At 42.4% G+C, this 13,382-nt stretch overlaps 1 protein-coding gene across 1 annotated transcript in view; it reads left to right on the forward strand.

Annotated features, from left to right (window-relative positions):
• The window catches only part of SV2C (synaptic vesicle glycoprotein 2C), a 437,234-nt gene that overhangs the window by 328,712 nt on the left and 95,140 nt on the right, over window positions 1-13,382 (forward strand). Inside the window, exon 4 of the mRNA XM_048220957.2 lies at window positions 5,337-5,517. Coding sequence (XP_048076914.2) covers window positions 5,337-5,517 — 181 coding nt within the window. The remainder of the gene's footprint in view (window positions 1-5,336; window positions 5,518-13,382) is intronic.

Below are 13,382 nucleotides of genomic sequence, written 5' to 3' on the forward strand. Positions count from 1 at the left end.
CTTGAGGCCTCTTTTGGTCTTCTGAAAGACGAAGGGGCTGGGCTGGCCAAGCGTGGCCTGAACCCGAGCTGTGGTAGGAAGAGTAGAGAGAGCCTTAGGTCAGGTTCAACCTCCCAAAAGCCCAACTGAATTAGAATCTTCATTCAATTCATGAAAGGATCTGAGAGTCACAGCCTGGCCTCTCTAAGCATCAGAGGTCTGCCTCTAGCTAGTCCCGAGGAGACAGGTCCTAGGGGAGGCACAGAGTTTCTGCTTTCCCTTTACATATCTGCAGCTGGCATAGGGGAGCTCTTGCTGGTTCTGTGTCTTTGGAATTCCATAGCCTGCATCTGCTCCTATCAAATATGTGTTAGACAAATACAAACTTTAAGTAAATAAAAAAGTGTTAGAGAGATAAAGTGTTTTAATGGAAAGCACATCAGACTAAAAGTGCTTTCAAACTCTGAGTGCACACAGATCTGTGGGAATTCTGTTCAGATGCAGTTTCTGACTTCTGGAGCTGTGGAGTGGAGCCTTAGAGTCTGAATTTCTAGCAGGTTCCCCCAGGGTGCCAGTGCTTTTGGTCCAGAGGTCATACTCTGAGGAGAAGAATCTAGAAGACCTGATTTCAAGTACGAGCTTCTCACAGCATTGGTTTTCCTGTCCTTAAAATAAGGGACTTTGGACTAACATACCTTTGAATTCTACCATCAGCAGCATTCATGAGGAGTAGAAAGCAGGAAGGTGGTCTATGTCAACAGCGTATATTCCCTGCTCTGAGTTTTCAGGGAATCCCCATCAGCACACAGCAAAAATGAAATGGAAACTTGGAAACAAACAAGTCAGGAAATACAGTTTGTATTCTGACAATCCCGGAGTGTTTCCAATTTTATTCACTCCGTGCCTTTACTAACATTCGAAGGTTTGGCTTTAATTAGGTCACACAGTCAACAAATGAATCTTCTCATTGTGTTGTCTGTCTCAAATAAGCTACTGGGGAGGCTGAGTCCTGTCCCTGGCACACCCAGTGGGACAGTCTAATTACCAATAATATGCAACGTAGGCTCGAAAGATTGTTATCTTTAGATCTGAAACATATTCTTAACCAGAATGGAAGTGAAGATACATCTTGATACTACATTTTGTTTTGCTAAACCTAACACTTGTGGAGGAATTTAATACTGTCTTGAAATCTTTCTTATCCTTCATAATCCTCTCAGATATTCCCTTCTCAGTGAAACTTTCTCAGAGGCCATAGTCAGAATTACCAGCCACCTACCTCTTGTCCCCCTGCTCCTAGTTATGCCTCCACTGGAGAGCACACTTCATGGCTAGCATGAGTTGTGCATGAGGTCTCCCTCACTGAATTATGAGCTCCTTAAGCCATTTGGATGGAATAGAAATAGTTCAGGGACTCGGAACCCAGGTCCCTGAGTGTGCACTCAGCACTGCTCTGTCCTGGTCATATATCCTAGGAGGCCATAGAAGGTTTTGACCTGGCCACTCCACTCTGTAGTGGCCATGATCAAATGGGGTGTTGGGAGGGTGGTGTGAACTAGAGGGTGTGCAACTGTCTCCCTCTTCTCCTGGCTTGGAGTAGGCATCAGATAGCAGCTTGCTGAGGTTCTCCTTATGCGAGCTCAGGGATCGTGACTTATCAATCCTTATATTTCTAGCTCTTCAGGAAAAGTAGGCAGAGTGGATGCTCAGTAAATTCTTTACAATGAATTTAATATTCTCTCTTTTAAGGAGATTTAAGTATTTATTTTAGGAATAGAAAAAACGTAAGATGGAGAAATAACTGTTTGGTTTTTCCCCTAGTAGCTGATAGTGCATCCTTTTCTGAAATATATGAAATATATCTTGAAGTAATTATTAAAATTCTGACAGGGATTAATTTCTGGTTTGCTAAGTTTAGAAATCCTAAACACAATGGGAGAAAAGACAAATATTACACAGGAGCAAAAAACTATATTTAACAGGCAATTCCTAAAGGTTATCCATTTTTCTATATAGTTATAGGTATAAACTTCCGGGAAGAATTAGAAAAATTGATAATAGTTACCTTTGGGAAGAGGGTTAAGGGCAGGGGAAAAGGAGACTTTTAGTTTCATTTTGTATATTTTCATGTGCTTTGAGTTTTTGGCCATGCAGGCATATTTGGGTTTTTAAACATACATATATAAATATATATAAATACATATATATATATGTATATCATATATATGTGTGTGTGGCTGTGTATTAAGGATATCTGGAGGAATTGAAAGATGGGGCATTTTTATTTTACTCTTTTATATATTAAAAACTCTAATGAGTATTATTTTGGGGTGGCTTAAGTACAAAGTGCTAATGATAAATGTGGGTGCTCTGTCCTTTGTCAAGTCAACCACCTCCATCATAGAGGTCAAAGGCAAGCTCAGCTCACTCAGCTTTTATTATGTCTGAGCTTTAAGAAGCATCCAGGGTGGGGCTGTGTTCTCATGCTACTGCCAGTTGGGAAAATCTAGCAAGCAGTTATGAGTCCTTAAAGTGCTGGAATCATCACTTTGTAAATCTGTGGTCTGGCTTAGTGAAGATGAGACTTCAGGGGACTGCCCAGAGTAAGGAGAATGATAGGCTATAGACCCCAGTCCAGCAGGAGCATCATGCCTCCTAAAACCAGAAAAGCAAAGGAGTTGCCCTCCTTTGGAGCATAGCATGTCCTTTTTATTTGAGGGGGGAGGGGCAGAGGAAAAGGGAGAGAGAGAATCTTAAGTGGCTCCACGCCTAGTGTGGGGCTCATCGTGGGGCTTGATCTCACAACCCTGAGATCATGACCTGAACTGAAATCGAGTTGGACGCTTAACCGACTGAGCCACCCAGGCGCCTCCAAAGCATGTCCTTTTTAGAAAGACACTGGATTTTCATTTTTCCTTGGTACCACTGAGCTGTTTTCAGCATTGACCCCCTTACCTCCTGCCTGTGGTTGGGGATGAGCCCATTTGGAATGTCTGAGAACAAATGGTGCATCCCTTGTCATGTGCTTGGGTAGAATGAAGCAGCATTTCCCCCTAGCTCCCCTCTATCATATTCTGCTACCCTGGGCTTAACTCTGATTCTGTAAGCGGAAGACACCTCAGAGACCTTTCACATTGTGCTTTCAGTTCTGGGTAGTACTACCACATAGGGGCCGGGACAAGCTGGGATGAGGGCAGCCAGGATTGTTCAAGGAATTGTAACCATGTTGCACGAAGAACTGCTGATGGGCCGAGACGTAGTCACTACTCACTTTGCTGTGGTCAGATCATTTGCTTCTCTGTGCCAGTGAACCGGGTTCCATAGTATTAACCTCAGCAGATTGTTGTAAGGAGCAAATACATTAATTCATGCAAACACTCAGAGCTGGTAAGGGTTCAGCAATTGCAAGTGACCAGTTTTTGTCCTTGGGGCTGGAGCTACAAGAAAGACTCCCACATCTTTGGACTGCAGCACCACGAGCCCCTCCTGATCTATGGGAGCTCACCTTCTGATTTGTAGGCATTTTTAAAGTCACAGGTATTATTATGAAAAGCTTAGCTATTAATTATTCTTCTGAGAGGCTTGAGTAGCCGACTTGAGCCCCTTATGCTATAAATAAGAGATTTGCTGCATATGCATTTCCCTGGATGAATCTTTCTCCTTTGGGAATTCCTTTGCCTTGTGCTGATCCATTATCTAAATTGTCTTGTAACCATGCACTGGGCTTCATAATATGAGTATTTTTTTTTCTTTTTGTGAAGGATGCTCTGTGTATGGTTAGCCCCATATTAAAGAGAAAAATATGTCATTCACCACCAAGGCAAAGGATGACCACTCACCCCTTTGCAGTACCCCAGCTTGAATAAAAATGGCTTCTGTTTTGTCTTACTGTACAATTGCTCCAGCATTTGCCATTCACTATAACGCCTATACTCAGCTATATGCAGAGAAGCGTCCACATGTCACTGATGTCAAGGTCATCAGACTTCTCCAGGTGTTCTCCTTCTGGGTCTCCTATTGATCCATTAACTGTAGTAAGCAAATGAATTCAAGGTGAGTGTTTAAATAGGTTATTTCCCAAACTAATCTAAAGCAATAAATCAATGTGTTTTTCTAATTTGTTACTTAGATGCTGCTGAGTATCTTGGATGTGCCTTTGGAAAGGAACTATTCAAATGGTGATTTGGTGAAGGGGGGGAGCAGAAATGGATGAGAGATGTAGTAGTAGCTTTGTAAATACCACACCCAAATATAACACACTTTCATTTATTAATTATGTCATTTCCCCTAGACATTGCACACCCTTTTACAAACATCTCTGAATTAACTTTTGCCAGACCTAATATTATTTCATCTTAAGAAAGATTCTGGACAGGGATTCTGGGGGCCTGTTTTTTTAGAAGAAGCAAGTGAATTAGAAAATTCACAGGGCATCTCGGTGGCTCAGTCAATTAAGGGTCCGATCTCAGCTCAGGTCATGATCTCAGGGTCGTGAGTTCAAGCCCCCCACTGGGTTCCACTCTGGGCATGGAGCCTACTTAAAAAAAAATTAAAGAAAGAAAAAAAATCACATGTGTACTCACAGTGACACCAAGAGGGACATCGATCTAACTCTTGATTTTCTATCTGTTTCCACTATGGAAGTAAAGCCAGCCATGATAAGTTTAACAGTTCCCAAACTGCAACAGCTATTTTTCTTCTCCTTAGGCTCCTTAAGCTTCTGACACCAAGAGAAAGTTTTCTCTTATGAGCAGAGTTTGAGACTGTTTAAGATTAACTCTTGTGGTCTCTAAGCCTACCTTCCCTAGCCTCCCTTTCCTTCCTAAGGAAGAGCCAGTGCTTTTAGGAGAGACTAGAGAGAAAGAACCCATGGAATCCTCTAGAGAGTCCCTAAGAGTCTGGCCTTGGCCCAGTCATCTGCTACAGGCAGAGATTTGAAGCAGGCTGAGGGATCCACTTTGACCAGGGAGCCCTTGACTCAGTCTCCCATCTTGGCCTTGTTGTGTGCTAAGCTGGGCATTTGGACCAAAGGCAACATGCCCGTGAGTCAAACTCCAGGACTGTCCTGTGTGGAAACTCCTTGTGCCTGCCCACCATGTACCCATTCTCATGAACCGAGCAAGAACATCACTGTTTTGTCTTTTGTCTTTGTCATTGGTTATGACAGCTAAAGTTAACCCACAGAGCGTACTTTCCAACTTGAAAGGTGATTTGTATATCCTGAAGGATGTATTTTTTTTAAGAAATTTTTTCCCATATAAAATGCTGAAAAGTATTTTGTCTCTTGTTCATTTGATCTAACATGTGTCATTTACTCCCAATCTCTGACATGTTTCTTTGTTTTCTGTGTGTTGCAGGCAGCATAGTGTACCTTGGGATGATGGCAGGGGCTTTCTTCTGGGGAGGACTGGCAGACAAAGTGGGAAGAAAGCAGTCTCTTCTGATTTGCATGTCTATCAACGGATTCTTCGCCTTCCTTTCTTCATTTGTCCAAGGCTATGGATTCTTTCTCTTCTGTCGCTTACTTTCTGGATTCGGGTAAGGTTTTTTCCTTCATATTTCATAGTAATGTGTTTATTCTTCGTAATTGTACATATTCTCCACTCTAGAGGACCTCATTACTGAGAAATTATCCCTTAACACACTTCTTTCCCTATCTTCACAGCAGCCTTTGGAACCGTGATGCTGGTTCTTAGAAATATAATTATCAACCTGTAAGTCCAGAAGAACAGTGGGCACTTTGCAAATACATGACTAAGTTGCACAAATCAGGAGCTTTCCTTAGAGCGAAGACATTCCCATAGACCATTCCAGTAAACCAAGAAGGTTGGAAAGTCTGGGAAAGTGTAAAAGTATTTTTTCCTTGGGGAAAAAATTATCAAAATCAATAATTTGCTTTGTAACGAATGATAGAGAAAGGAGGCTTTCCCTTGGTGCTCAGAGCTGTGTGAGATTGGCAAACTAACACGGGTGACCTGGGGAAGTAATTGGGATCATGGATTCAAGGAGCTGACGCAGACCTAGTGCTGAGTGAATTGGGGTACCTGAGGAGCATGTGTTGCTTGGGGCTATTTATTAAAGGACCTTCTCAGGGTCCATAGGGTAAGACATAGGCCAAGGCTTCCTTTTGCTTTCCCGTACCTACATAATACCACTAGCCTGTCAGGAAAAGGTTAACAGCCTAAGTTCTGAACTTTCCAGTCCTTTCCATTTACAGTCTTACTGAGAAAATTTCAGTGATATCCATAGACTCAAAGGTACCTGATTGTGGTCAAATTATTATGGCAGTTTTAATTGCCAATTCTGGATTGTGATGTGGTCAACCCAATTGACTGCAGAGAAAAGGGCCATTATGGTGATTGCGGAATACTCCAAACTAATGGACTGTCTAGAAGTTAATTCAAGGGCAGGACAGAAGAAGAGACTGCCTGGGTATATTCATGATATCATCCTTCTCCCCGTCGCAGACATATCATTCTTCAGCCAGCAGCTCAGGGCTGCTGACTTCTAAATAACATAATCTACCTGGCAAAGCACAGACTGTGTATTGCTAACTCAGCTAGCCTCCATAAATTGTGATACCAGAGGTTAATGCACTGTGCCTTTGCCAAGTTGGCACAGGACTGGGAGTCTAGAAATTCAAGTGCACCCTACCCCTGCCCTTTACGGGGGACCCTGGGAGAGTCATTCGGGCTTTCCAGCCTGATTCTTCTCTTCTTTTTTGTTTTTTTATTTTTACTTATTTCTTTTTGTTTCAGGTTTTTATTTAAATTCTAGTTAGTTAACATCTAGTGTAATATTGGTTTCAGGGGTAGAATTTAGTGATTCATCACTTAAATTCAACACCCAGTGCTCATCACAAGTGCCCTTGTGAACGTGTATCACCCATCTAGCCCATCTCCTTGCCTAACTCCCTTCCAGCAACCCTCAGTTTGTTCTCTGTGGTAGAGTCTCTTACAGTTTGCTTCCTTCTCTTTTTTCCCCCTTCTTCTATGTTCATCTGCTTTGTTTCTTAAATTCCACATATGAGCAAAACCATAGGGTATTTGTCTTTGACTGACTTATTTCCCTTAGCAAATTACACTCTATCTCCATCCATGTTGTTGCAAATGTCAAGATTTCGTTCTTTTTGATGGCTGAGCAATATTCCAGTGTGTGTGTGTGTGTGTGTGTGTGTGTGTGTGTGTGTGCATACCACATCTTCTTTATCCATTCATCAGTTGATGGGCATTTGGGCTCTTTTGTTAATTGGCTAGTGTTGATAATGCTGCTGTAAACATCAGGGTGCATGTATCCCTTTGAATCAGGATTTTTGTATCCTTTGGGTAAATACCTCGCAGAGCAATTGCTGGGTCGTAGAGTAGTTCTATTTTTAACTTTTTGAGGAAGCGCCAGACTGTCTTCTTGAGCGGCTGCACCAGTCTGCATTCCCACCAACGGTGTAGGAGGGTTCCCTTTCCTCCACATCCTCGACAACATCTGTTGTTTCCTGTGTTGTTAATTTTAGCCATGCCGACCAGTGGGAGGTGGTATCTCATTGTAGTTTTGACTTGTATTTCCCTGCTGATGAGTGATGTTGAGCATCTTTTCGTGTGTCTGTTAGCCTGATTCTTCTTTTGTGAGAAGAGATGGAGATTCCTGAGGAAGGGGATACAGCCGAGGGGAGAGCCCAGGTGGCGAAACATTCAGAGTTTTGTGGGATCCAGGCACTGAGGGGACCTGAGAACTGAAGTGGTTAAGGAAAATGAAGAAGGTTGTCTTTCTTCCTCAGCCGAATTTATGGGCCATGTCACCTATACACAACATGTGAGCCACTACCTCCATGAGAGACGGCTTTTCTCAGCAGCTCTAGAGTTCCATTTGGACACCCTGTCTCTTAATCTCTGGGTCATCTCAGCCAAGGCTCTGCTTTCTCCAGAGATCTTGTTTTTTCTACTTAGTTAAGAGCTCCCTCTACCCCCATCTGATCCAGGTTTTAGATTGAGTAAAACTAAATGACCAAGGAAATAAGGCTTCAGAATATTGGGATTCTTCTGTTGCAGGACTCTGGTGCTCAGACCCATCAACACTCCATGCATTTCCCAGGAGTGATGCTCTTGCCATCTTTTCTGTTTCGGACGTTCTTCTCCCAGAACCCTTAGTGCTCAGGGCCTCAGAGAGGCCCATTCTGAGACCAGCCCTCCTGCAAATACTTGCTTTTCCTGTGTTTATTTCTCTTCTCCTCCAGACTGTAAATTCCAAGAGGCTGGGGCTTGTCTGCTCCAGGCAAGGCAAGGCAAGGCGGGTTTGGTTGCCATAAAGAACACCAGTCCTGCCAGGGTTGGACGTATGTCATTGGCTAGTTGATCATGGTGTTTGCTGAAGTCTTACTTGATCTGTATTAGAAGAATTCTAGGTCAAGTGAGTGAAAGTTTAACTTGAATCATAAATATTCATGAGGCTCATGAGAGAGTCATGACTCATGAGTGAATTCCCAGACTTGAACCTGTTTGCAGACCTAGAATTCCTCAAATGAAGGGGAGACTGCGTCCCTTGAGGAAGAACCCCAGGACAACACTGAAACTATATCCCTTAATCTTTCACAGCCTTTCCCAAGGGACTTGCGGCCTTTTACTAGGGTCGTGATGCTGAGGGGAAAGGAGATAATCAGACTTCGGGGTGCTCACCGGCTCTGAACTGACTCTAATTCCAGGAGACCCAAAATGTCACTGAGGTCCACCAGTTGGTGTAGGGGCTCGTGGGGTTTGGGTGATCATGGAGTTGTAGCTCAGGCCCATCTCACAGTGGGTCCAATGGGTCCCTGAATGCATCCTGTGGTTATTTCCCAGTTCCAGAATGCATAACTGGAATAGACCTTGTTACTGATAGAATTTCCGTGTTGGTACAGAGCCTGTCCACAAGTTCCACAGCCTGGGAATTTCAGAGGAGGAAGAGAAATTCTGGGTCACAGGCAGAGCCTTCATTTTGCAGATTAAAGTGCAGTGATGGAACCAGGAAGACATAGCTAGGACTTAAGTCGCAACTAAGTCCTTTTGAACTAACAACTCTGTACTCAACTAAACTGCATTCTGAATCCAAGATCAAGATGCCTTTGTGCTGATTTTATCACAAATGCCACAAGTTTCCAGCTATTCTTTCTTATATCATGGCTGAAGCCTCATTAGCGCACTGTGTTAAATTCCTGTTTCTGCATATAAGGGAGACTGCGAAGTGGTGCTTCATGTAGCCTGAGGTCGACCTGGGTTTACGGTTTCATTGCCTCTAAAAGTGCTTTCCTCTTAATTTCCCACACCAAGTCATGAATATATTTTGTTAGAAACATAAATGTGTCCAGCTGCCGTATTCTGTGCGACTTTAAATGTCTATTCAGACGACGAATGATTTTCCAGCTGGGGACAACAGTGTAAGTGAGGAATAGGGCATCACCAATTATTCATCTGTCTCTCACTTCCCTAAGTGAATCTCACACCAGGGAACAGACACTTCCCTCTCCTCTTTTGTTACAGAAAATTAGAAAGATGGGAAATGGAGTTGACACCACTGATTCATTTTCATTTGCCCCAGAATTAAATTATTTGTTTCCAGTCACTGTTAATTATGGGAATGATAATGCTTCAGATGCTGGGCAATGTCAGAGTTGGGAGCTTCTCACTGAGGGCCTGGCACTGCTAAGCATAAAGGTCAGGAGAAAAATATACAGCAACAGAAATTAAAATGAAATTTCTATGTATCTGTATATCATCGTGGACAAATAGTCATTTCTCCCTCTGCAAATGGAGACTCACAAATGCATACTTCATCGCTGTTTGCTATATCCCTCTATTAACTGCATTATAACCAGATTACCTTGGCTTTGTAGAAATGATTCCCCACTAATTGGAATTCTTCAGTATTTTATATTTAGCATGTTTATTCCCACAACATTTTAAATAAATATCTATGCAAAAAGAGTATGCTTTTTTTTTTTTTTAATCTTTTCAACAGAGATAGAGACAGCCAGCGAGAGAGGGAACACAAGCAGGGGGAGTGGGAGAGGAAGAAGCAGGCTCATAGTGGAGGAGCCTGTTGTGGGGCTCGATCCCATAACGCCGGGATCACGCCCTGAGCCGAAGGCAGACGCTTAACCGCTGTGCCACCCAGGCGCCCCGAGTATGCTCTTTTTTAAAGTAGGCTCCATGCCCAGTGTGGAACTCAATGCAGGGCTTAGACTCATGACTCTGAGATCAAGACCTAAGCTGAGATCAAGAGTCCGATGCTTAAACCGACTGAGCCACCCAAGCCCCCCTATTATGCTTTTTTAAATAGAGGCGCAGGTAGATTGAGTGGCTTCCAAATGTTCAATAGATCCTCCGGTCTTCTGAGTTTTAGTCTAATTCTGAACTATCAGGTTCTCCCTTCAAAGTAGTCTTTTCTTAGGATATGTTTTACTTATCATATTTGAAAAATGGAGACTCATTTCAAAATTTTCAAAACGTTTAAAATGTGTTTTATCAAACACCTGTATATGCTTGCCCTCTGAGAGATGCTAAGTACTTTGTGATATTGTCTCCTCTAAACTTCATGGTGACCTTGTGAGGAAGATACCTTTTATTCCACCCATTTTATAGAGGAGGAAATTGAGGCACAGAGAGGTTAAGTAACTGTCCGAGGTCACACAGTAAGTATTGTGCTCAAACACAGGCAGCCTGGTGCCAGAACCCATGCTCAGACCACGAGGCTGTGCTGTCTCAGATTCAACAAGCAGTATCTCTGATTTCATAGGACATGATGCCCAATACACGATAGGCACTAAATAAACATTTCGAACCTTCAGGAAGGTTTCTGACCCAGAGAATCAGAATGGAAAGCTCTCCCAGTATGAAAGATGAGGCAACAGACTACATTACCTTTAATCCCCTAATATTCACAAACCCAGATTGTAAATAGGAGGTCATGGTTTCCTTAGGCCTATGTTATCCAACAGGGAGCATGCAGCTACCAAGCACTTGAAATGTAGCCAGATTAACATGAGCTGTAAATGCAAAATACATGCACTGGTTTCAAAGATTTAGCACATACAGAAGAGTGCAAAATACCTCACCGATAATTTATATATTGGTTACATGTTAAATGACAATATTTGAATATGTTAAGTTAAATGAATGGATATAAAATTAACTTCACCTGATTTTTTTTTTTTTTTTTGCTTTGTCTTAATATCTTTCCTAGAAAGTTTAAAGTTATGGGGCGCCTGGGTGGCTCAGTCGTTAAGCATCTACCTTCAGCTCAGGGCGTGATCCTGGCGTTCTGGGATCAAGCCCCGCATCAGGCTCCTCAGCTGGGAGCCTGCTTCTTCCTCTCCCACTCCCCCTGTTTGTGTTCGCTCTCTCGCTGCCTGTCTCTCTCTCTGTCAAATAAATAAATAAAATCTTTTAAAAAAATAGATAAATAAAGTTATACATGTGGCTCACATGGTACTTCTATTAGCACTGTCTTAGACAACGCCTTTTGAGAATTTCCAACAAAGAGGTTGACCTTTGGGCACTTCATTTCCCAGTATGCCCTTTGGCAAAGGTGCTGTTGATCCCAAGAGAGAAGTAACAGAGCAAAAGATCTCCCAGACTTACAATGTATAATTGTGGAAAAATGAACCATATGCACTCTTTAGAAAAGATTCTGTGAGCTCCTTGAGGGCAGGCACTTGGGTTCTTCATGCCTGTACCTCCTCTAACTCTGATGTACCTCACGCAGAGTTTGGCTGGAGGGGGTAGGAATGGGGGTTGATGGATGGATAGGTAAATGGTGGGTGTGTGAGAGGGTGGGTGGAGGAATGGATGAGTAGATATAACAAGTGTCTGGTGAAGTCTGCAGGTTTTTGTCTTCACATCTTACAGATCATTTTAATGATCATCACCATCTTTATTCATGACACCATGTAGGTGCTGTGGGAATGCATTTTTCCAGCTCTCTCAAGAGCTCGATTAATTTTTTTTCAAGACAGCATTAGAATCCTGATCGATGACTATACCCATTCCCTGTGACATACTGTGCTGCTGTGGATACTATACGTTTAGGGGTTTAGGGCACCAACCTGATTGCAAACAAGGGCTAGGGAAGTTGTATTGAAGCTGTTTTCTTAGAAACACAACTTTTACCCAAATTGTATATTTACATCTCAATATTTTTAAAATAGTCAAGTTTCTACCAATTATTCTATCCTTGGTTCATACAATATGGAAAATAACAACTGTCCCTATCAAAGAATATGATTTTTTAATCTGTGGCTTTGGACAGTGGGAAGCTAAAGCTACCCAAACGATACATCCTTTAGCACTGCCACTGGGTATAGGAGATTTCCAATCTCAATCTGATGATTGGTTCAGTTCCCCGTAAGTGTTCTTCTCCTGTTTCTGTCTTGAGTACTCATCATGAACAGGTACCTTCTAATCAATACAGCAATCTCATTTTCTGTGCCAACCCAGCCCATTCAGAAGCCGTTAGATCTGTGTTCTTTAAGCCTCTGTGATAGTCTCTTTACTTTCATGAAAAGGAAGTCACTGAAAAGTCCTTCTTGGGGGCTGCTGCTTTAATTGTTTATTTCTGGGTCCAATTTAAAATGTAGTGAATTGGTTCTGAATTGCTATGCAATTTGCCTGGAAGTTCAGTGTCTTTGATTTTCCTTTTTTGTTGATTCCGAGTGAGGGTTAAATAGATATTTTCATGCAACTTTTTTGTAATTGTGATTCCCAGTATAGACTACACCATTCAGAGTTTTTTTTATAAACCCATAATACCCATGTTAATAAAAGCTGTCAGAGTCAGCTCTTGGTAGACTTTGCCCTCCGCCTATTATCAGTATAGAACACGTGACTTTACAATGCATATTCAACTTCCTCTTTAATTCAGTCCTCGCATAATGCTCCATTTCCCAATGGAAATGGGAGATGGAAGATGGAGGTGAAAGACTGTTTGACAATCACATGGTGAAATAAGTTGGAACGAATGTATTCTTTGTTACATGCCTACTGGGGAATTACGCAGAACAGAATTATTCAGGAGAACCCCTCCTCAGGACAAGAAGTCATCTGACATTCCAGTTTCTCCTCTACACTGTCAGATTTCAAGCCATTTTAAGTACAACTACTCTTTATCCACAGCCTCCCTCTTTCACTGCAGAACCCGCAACCCTTCCCTATCTTTGCCTCAGTAGCCAGCGTAAGTCAGGATGATGAGGTGCGGGGACAATCATAATCCACCAGAGTTGCCCTCCAAACCAGAGTAATATGCCGGGTGGCTGTGAAATTCGCAGCCTTACAAAAGTCTCATTGAAGTTCGCGAGGACTGTACTATGCGATATTCTCTTTCATCCTGCTATGCTAAATGGACTTAAACTTATGTGTCTCATGTGCCCAACAGAGAATTTG

This window comes from Ursus arctos, unplaced genomic scaffold, assembly GCF_023065955.2.
Source record: "Ursus arctos isolate Adak ecotype North America unplaced genomic scaffold, UrsArc2.0 scaffold_5, whole genome shotgun sequence".
NCBI classification, from domain to species: Eukaryota; Metazoa; Chordata; class Mammalia; order Carnivora; family Ursidae; genus Ursus; species Ursus arctos.